The 8,529-nt window shown below is 41.0% G+C and overlaps 1 protein-coding gene across 1 annotated transcript in view; it reads right to left on the bottom strand.

Moving 5' to 3' along the window:
* ngfra (nerve growth factor receptor a (TNFR superfamily, member 16)) overlaps positions 1 to 7,621 on the bottom strand; it is a 28,247-nt gene extending 20,626 nt beyond the window's left edge. Inside the window, exons 1-2 of the mRNA XM_014022068.1 lie at positions 7,056 to 7,621; positions 4,197 to 4,359 (exon numbers count right to left, since the gene is read on the bottom strand). Coding sequence (XP_013877522.1) covers positions 4,197 to 4,359; positions 7,056 to 7,091 — 199 coding nt within the window. The 5' untranslated portion in view covers positions 7,092 to 7,621. The remainder of the gene's footprint in view (positions 1 to 4,196; positions 4,360 to 7,055) is intronic.
* Positions 7,622 to 8,529: the final 908 nt, after the last annotated feature.

The raw sequence follows: 8,529 nt of genomic DNA, 5'->3' as shown, positions 1-8,529 counted from the left end.
ACAGGTGGGGACCAGAAACACCTTTTGGGACCAGAAATGCCTTTTGGTACCAGAAACGCCTCTGAGACGTGTCTTTAAGCTGAACTTCCTCATGGCGGAGCACACCTCCCCACCCCCCTCCCCACACACCCCGCCCATGACTCCTGCAGGCTCTCGGGTGAAAGTGAAAGTGAAACCTAACTGTCTGCTGAGCTCTCAACATTAGTTCTCACTCGGTGAAGCTCTTCTCAGACTAAAAATACCTTTGAGGAAATGTATTTTCAGAAGCCAAGTAAACTGCATCAGCAGCCCCCCACCCCCGCACTGAAATGGGCGTGACAGAAGCAGAAGGTGGTTCTTAAAGAGACAGAGGCCAATTTCAAGGTGTTTAGAAGAGGAAGTGATGAGAAGATAAGTTTATTTTCTATTTAAACATAAAAACAGCATTTTAATAACAGTTAAAGGTGACATAGATACTTTATTATGGTATAGTATTTAAATATATGCCTGAGAAACACATAATATTGGCCCTTTAAGGAAACGTAATCAAAAGAAGTTGGTAGATTAATCAACCTGTTTCCTTCTCAGGTTTACCATCAAATATAGTCCCCCCCCATCTTTCTGCCCCCAGATAAACAGCAGACCTCCAAGGTAAACAATTATTTGAATTAGTGAGCTTGAAAGCTGTGTTTTCATTGCAGCCGGGGCCGAACCTGTAAAGCTCCCCCGTCCAATTCGTTTCAATTAGCCCTCAGCAGGCAGGCAGTTTCCCTCCTGATTCTAACTTCCGTGTGTGAGCCCCCCCCCCACACACACACACACACACACACAGTCCCTATGTGTAAGCATGCCTAAGTGTGACCATATGCAGCGGACGCACAGACGACATGCGTTTAATTCACGAGTCAGCGCTTTCTCCTAAAAGAAGGGCGGGGAGTACCGCCTTTAATAAAAGATGAGATCGTTCTAACTGCCCCCAGTCGAGCAGTTTGGAGTTTTCATGTCGGGCTGCGAGGACGGCTGGAGGTAAAGGGAGATGTGGGTTTGGGTTGGGGGGTGGGGGGCTTGTTGCACTTAAAATGTGCCACTTCAGCCCCTCCACGAGCGCTGATGGTTTTTTTGGGTCCCATTAGCCTCATTAATAATGTAGCTGTGGACGGCCCTGGAACTGCTCGATGATCCCACCATCAGCACTTTGAGGGGAAGCTTTTAGTGACGCTGGACATTTTTCTCACTTCGCAGACTGACAGGGTCCGTGTTTTAAGGGGGTGGGGGGTCTCACTGAGCTGAAACGCTTGGGAAGCAGTGTTGATTCAGAACTGAGAGAAAATACTTTATATTTATGTTGCCTTTTCCCTGAACTCACTCACTTTACGTCCACAGCTCTTAAACTGCATTCTTGTCCGTGCACATTATTATGACACCCCCCCCCCCCCCCCCATCTTATTGTTTTTGTACTGTTTTTTTTTTTCCAGTGATTTTTTTTTTTTTGGTCAACTCTGTCACAGAAACAACCAAGTAAAATCTCAGTTTCTGTTTTCCATCCGTCCCGATTCAAAGCTGGGAATGATGGCGCTCTGTTTCAGCTCTTCAGACCCGTCTGTGATTCCACTCTCCATCCTCCTGAAATCCCCAGTGAGCCTCAGTCCGGTTGGCCAGCCTCTTAAATTATACACCGTCTCCTGATGCTTTATTTTTTTATGGTTTGCCTCACGGAACGGTTCACTAAATGAGACAGGTCTTGTTTTTCCTTAAAGCAGAGGGAAGTGGCAGACTGATAAATATTTCAGCATCACTGATGCTGCTCATCTCCAGCTGGAATCTGAGGAGCAATGGTTACGTGGGGGGGTGGGGGGTAACCAACAGGAAGTAGGGCATTAAGAGGGGAGTCATGGTAAATACAGGTTTAACCATATTTACCATGAAACAGGAAATGGTTTTGTCAAATTTCACTCTTTAATTATTCAGAGCAGCACTTAGGAAAAAGTGTTTACGGCATCAGTTTGTTCAGGTGGGCTCGGGGTCTGAGCCTCAGCTGCTCCTGTGGGCCTCAGGTACCTTCAGATTGTATCGAATGTAACTAAAACAATATTCAAGAATAGGAAAATTAATTTGCATGGTAAATCGCGTGCAGCCTCCTGGGTATTTTAGTTGAATTGTTGAGTGTTTATCAGCAGTGAGTGCTGTTCCTGTTACTGCAGAGCAGGATAATTGCTCACTGTTGGAAGAACAATAGGCTGTTCAATATGTTTAATTAGCAGGATCAAATGAGTAAAGATGCACTGATGTAACAGTATGCATGATAAATGAGCAGACCGTGCCCTTTGGTGCCTGGGTTTTCTAATACCATCTTATCTACTAGTACAGACGATGAGTCATAGTGACGGGGGGGGGGGGGGGGTACAGCAGAGGGAGGGAGATATGGAAAAAGTTGGGATTATTTGTGAAGAGGAGGATGAAGAAGTGAGAAAATGTTTAAGTCAGTCCTGAGGGCCGACCCACGTCGGAGAGGAGAGGCTTTCACCCTGCTTCTCATATCAGAATATTCACAAAAGCTCAATTCTGTGACTTTCTGACTGCAGCTACGTTCAAACTGCAGGAAAAAGTGACCCGAATCGGATTTTTCACAATCTTATATCTTCAGATGAATTATTGTCGCCAAGCGATGCTCAGAAATCCAACGAGAGACTTTTAAAACCCAAATGAAAAATAGTTATTTGCAGCTCTGACTTTTGTCACTGTTGTTTGGGTGTGAAGTTGGCACGTGGCCCGGCTTTGGGCCGCTGACTGACTCTTAATTGTTCACAGCCAGAGCCGAGCTGCAGGCAAACACATTTGGACCCATTTACAACCATCAAACATATAAATCCCAGTTGTATATGTGAGAATATTCAATAAGGACAAGTTGTTCACTTGATACAAACAAATAAATTTGACAACATCATTTGTTTTGGCACTGATGGACCCTTTGTTTAACATTTGAAGCACATATTTATTTAATTATTGAGCGTTCTTGACCAAAAACTAAAACTTTGTGGTTTTTCYTGTGAAGCCAGCAGGTTCTATAGATTTGCATCTGAATTTGTTGCAGTTGTTTTTTCTTCTGACTGTTTTTTGGKACAAATCTCATTCTGCAATTATTGTTCTACTTAAACAATTTCTACAGGAAACCTTCAGCTCCTTCAGGACCTTTGGTACTTCAGCAATTATACGTTTTGAGATCTTTAGCTGTTTCGGCTACTTTTGGTGTCATTAAAAATGAATGGAGATGTTTTCAGCATCCTGAAAACAAAAAAAAATTCATGAATCTTTAATTCATGTTTTATGTTTTGTTCTGGTTCTGCTTTTTTAACTTGTGCTCATTTCAACGTCTCTCAGCTTCCGTTCTGCTGATTTAAGCATTTAAGCTCTTTTTTGTCTTTTTTAATATATTTTTGCTAATTTCAACTTTTTGTGCTTCTTTTAGCTTCTTCCTGCTGATTTAAGCTATTTTTATTCATCTTTCAGCTAAATTTAGCTGTTTCCTGTGAGTTTTTTAGCTTCTCTATAGCTAATTTGAGCTATTTTTCAGCTAAATTTACCGTTTTGTAAAAATTTCAACTTCTTACTGCTTAATACAGCAATCATGCACTATGTCCTTTAAGGGTCTTTTTATAATTTCAGCTACATTTTAGCTTTTTGRGCTATTTTTGGCTGTTTTAGCCATTTTCTTCCAACTTTTTATTTTCTGCTAATTTGTAATTTTTTGGACACATTTCACTGTCTGTTTGCTAATTTCAACTTTTTGTGCTTCTTTTAGCTTCTTCCCACTAATTTAACCTATTTTATGTATCTTTCAGCTACATTTAGCTTTTTGTGGAAAAAAACAGCTTTTTACTGCTTAATACAGCAATTCTAGCTTCTTTAAGCTTTGCTACTTTTAGGCTTTTTTAGCCATGTTTTAGATACTTTTCCACAAATTTTACCTGTTTCATGCTGAGTTAAGTTCTTTCACCTTCAATTTTATCAATTTGTAAGATACTGAGCCTATTTTTGCTTCTTCTGCAGTTTTCAGCAAAACTCCTTCAGCATTAGGCTGCGTTTTGGCAGGAAATGAAAAGTTTTTTGGCTCCTACTTTTACTAATTTACTACTGACTGACTGTTGGAATGTTTCTTTTTTATCACTTGTATTAAATGAGCATGTGAAAGCTGTGAGTGATGAGAGAGAGTGACTTACTGTCCAAACACTGAGCGCAGACCGTCTGCGTGGCGCCGCACTCCTTCACCACTCCCTCTCCAGGTGAGCACTCCACGCAGCACTCCCCTCCTGTGGTGTACTGGCCGGAGTCACAGTCCAGAATCAAAGCCCGCTCCGTCTTGGACGCCGTCCCTAACGTCACCTGGCACACAGAGGAAACTCAGAACCCGTGTGCCTTTAAAACATGTGCAGCTAAACAAATTGCTGAAAATCACTGCCAGGTGTTTGACCTGTTCCTTCAACTGAACTTCAATCAGGATCCATCATAAATCATGTTGCCTCCACCTATTCTGGATCCACTTGGAGCAAGGCTGTCATCTGAACAGCCTTAACGCCCCCCCTAAAGGCACATCAGCTGTAAAACTGAACCAAAAACAAGCAGCAGCCGAGGCAGAACCTGTAAAACTGTGTGTAGAACATCAGGCCCGAGCTCGTCTCCGTTAACCGTCCAGAGCTGAGAGCCTCTGAACACGCTTCCACTTCCGCACTTCTGAAGACTTTTCTTTTAAAAGACTAATTCTTTCTGTATCAAGTCTAATTTTGACCCAACTTGTGCGTCTTTAAAGCAACAGGTGTTACACCATTTTTTGTGACCGTCATATATTGTGACCAGAGGGGGCGCTGTTGCGTTTCTACAACAGAACATGGCCGAACATGGCCACAAAGAAGAATATGATAGCTATTATCATGTATAGTGGTTATAATAGTAGTAGTAATAGTAATAGTCAACATGRCAGTGATCAGAAGTTATTTGTCTGACATTAGAGGATGTATACAATGAGTAGAATCAGTTTATGAATAAATATTTTTATTATTCACCAAGCTACAGTGAAGTCACAATATATGACATCAGTTGTCATATTTTGTGACCTCTGGGTTACACTTTTGGCGTATCGTATTCTTCTTTGCGGCTATTTTCGGCCAAGTTCTGTTGTAGAAACGCAACAGCGCCCCCTCTGGTCACAATATATGACGGTCACAAAAATATGGTGTAACACCGGTCCTTGGCACAAACTTTATCAGCCCAGAGGTGCCAGAAGGTTTCAGGTGTTTACAAGGACTAAAACTGCAAAACATCAGGATTAAATGAAAACTGAATGTCTGTTTTATTATTTTAATATCACTTAAAGCAAAAAGCTGTTGTGTAAGCACTTCTTCTAACAAGTCGCTGCTCAGATTTATAATTTGATATCAAATCCTTTGAGGCGTTATTTTATTTGTGATCTTGTCTGATATTAAACATCTTTCTTCTGTTTAATTTTTATCACCTGCAGTCAAAAGTGAAGCCTGAGCARTTCTGAAATATAAATTTAAATCTTTTTTTAAAGTAATATTTGAGTTTATCTACAACATTTGCCTACATCCAACATGGCCGCCACGTAAGCATCGTTAAACTCAGCCTGTTGTACTCGGAGCACTAAGTGAGCGTAATCTGTTTGTAATTCTACCATTGGACTCAACTCTGCCTGTGTGTTAGCAAAATATCTTATGAACCCATGGAGCTGAGCCAGTTCATAATGGCCACCAAAGCCAAGGAATTTCCTGATATTCAGTTAAAATTCAGTGAGATTAAAGATGAAAGTTGTTCAAAACTAAAACTTCAAACACTTCGAACAGATCACAGGAGAAATTGCAGATAATTTGACCAAAAATAACTGATTTCTCAACCTAAACTCTGACATGAAATGCGTTCCTTCAAAGAAAGTTAGAGTTTTGTTTGATTTTCTGGGATGTAAACACTCCTGGAAGCTCCTGGCAGAAGAACTGAAGCCTCCTCTGCTGCTTCAAACAACAGATTCTTAAAAGGAAAAGAATTTGTAGCTTTGAAACAAAAGGGGAAAAAAACATTCCACTGAATCATTTTAATGTCCTGTGGCTTTTATGATGCAATAAGTAAAACCTCATTTGCACTTAATTCACATTTGCTGAGACATCTTTTTCTGTGTCCTCGGCCCTCCCCTCCCCTCATCCTGTCCCTGCTTTCATTCAGAAACAGATGAGCAGCTCTCCTCTTCACATTCCTGCTCCTCTCTCCCTCTTTGGCATTCCACTTCATGCCTGTGTTTTTTTCTGCTGGAATTAAACTCTGCTGTTGTTCTTCCTGCAGTTTCACTCAGTTCAAAGACAAGTTATTAACTAATTCTGCTGGTCAGGATGCAGAAACGTGACGCAGCTGTGACGGGCCGGGTGCGTGCTCCCTGCGATCCCACGGCCAATTTGTGAATTTATTTCTAAATTTAATTCCAGCAAAGTGCACGGACCGTGGCCAGCTGTCACAAAAGAGKGTCCCCTCACATCCACGGGCTTTCCACGTGATGACGGAGCAGTGCAGCCCAATTAGAGCAGCTGCTCATACCAGAGAGCAGGACGTGCCCACTGCTCCACTAGATTCACAGATTTTAGCCAAAAATTAAACCTTTTTTACGCACACTTAATTAATCAATTTATCCCCAAACTTGTGCTTTAAAACCTTATTAAATCTGTTCACATCACAATAAATTAGACATAAAGGACTTTTTCTGCTCAGTTTGCAGTTTTGCTCTGTGGCAGCATGTTCTATAACTGACTGAATCAAATTTCATCAGTAAATGTTTAATGAAACAGCATGTTTAACAGATAAATGCCACATTAAGCATTGATGAGGGCAACATCTCAGCAGCAACACTTCAAATGTGCCAGAACTTTTACAAAAAAAAAAAAAAAAAAGAGAGGATCCCAGCTCCAAAGTTTCTGCAGGGTTATGTTAAACGGTGCAGTTTAAAGGTGCATTGCAGAAAGCTGTAAATTTTAAAAGCTGCATGAGGAGGTGCAGGTGGGGAAAAAAGTCTGCAGACTTACCAGAGCGCACAGAACCACCAGTGATAATGTAGTCATCCTGCTTCGTGTGCTGGAGTCACATAAAACAGATCTGGAGCAAAGAATGCAGCGCTATGTGGAGGAGGAAGAGGAGGAGGAGAAGGAGGAGGAGGAGGAGGAGGAGGAGGAGGAGAGCCGCTCAGCAGGAGAGCTCATTTTTATTCCAGCGGCGCAGATTTTTTTTTTTTTTATCAATGAGTCCGCAGCATCGCGCGCCTCTATCCAGGACCTCTGCGCCAGAGGATGCAGCTTCTCTATAACAGCCAGCGCCACTGTTTCAGTCCTTTACTCTCACAGGGAGGAGGAGGAGGAGGAGGAGGAGCGTCCTGTCCGGAGAGCTGCTCAGCTGCAAAGTGCACTGCGGAGGAGAGGAGAGGAGAGGAGAGGAGAGGAGAGGAGAGGAGAGGGACATGTCCACCCACTGGTTCATTACATCTGCTGCTCTCCTCTCAGCTCACTGAAACGAGGCTTTATTTCTAAAGAAAATGGACTCAATTCAAACCAATTAACTAATTCTACCTGCATGCTTTTAGAATAAATAAAAAATAATAAAAATACTGATTTGTCTTTTTTTACTGACATATATTGACACATATAAAGTCATGTTTTAAATTAAATTTATAACTAATCAGTATAACAGGTGCTTTCAAGCTTTTTATCAGCCACACAAACACTAAGAACACTGAAACATTGACAGCAGATCTGAAAATTATGTGTTGAACATAATAAAGAAATGCAAAAGAAGCTGTAAAGGCAGACGTATCAGTGAAGCTACAAGTATTATATACACACATATATATATATTGTTGTTGGTTTTTTTCTCTCTTTTGCAGGTGTGGAGGCAGACTAAAAATGTGTTAGATTCTGTTTTCTAATTTCCTTTTCAGTCTCTCTTTTTTCAATTTTCTCCTTTTTCTCTTCTGTTTATTTTTTCAGTCCCTTTTTCCGTTATAACGAATTAAATCCCTAAAGAATTTTTAATGGATGGATGGATGGATGGATGGATGGATGGATGGATGGATGGATGGATGGATAATGCTGCACTTGTGAAAGTAAAACTGTTGAGCTTCTTTTGGACACTCAAACATCAATTCTGAGTTTCACATTGCCAGACAGGACACGGTAAAAAAAAAAAAAAAAAAAAAAAAAGGTAAAGGCAGACATATTTCATCAATAAAATAAAGGAAGAAACCTAAAACAAGAATCTGAATAACCTCAAATGACTTATAGGAAACAGCACATGAACATCTGAGCAAAATGTGTCTCAAGCTGATCAAAAGTAAATCATAAAAACCACAGAGGGGTGAAGGAAAAACTCCTTTCAGATCCAAAACAGCCCATAAACGGATGCAAAATGACCACAAAACAATCAAAATGAGACATAAAATGACATCATGGAGGCATAAATATAAACAGTTAACCTGATTCTTTGTGTGGACTCAAGGTTTGTGGCAGA

Source organism: Austrofundulus limnaeus, unplaced genomic scaffold (assembly GCF_001266775.1).
Source record: "Austrofundulus limnaeus strain Quisiro unplaced genomic scaffold, Austrofundulus_limnaeus-1.0 Scaffold4, whole genome shotgun sequence".
NCBI classification, from domain to species: Eukaryota; Metazoa; Chordata; class Actinopteri; order Cyprinodontiformes; family Rivulidae; genus Austrofundulus; species Austrofundulus limnaeus.
This window is presented reverse-complemented; position numbering and strand designations above follow the sequence as displayed.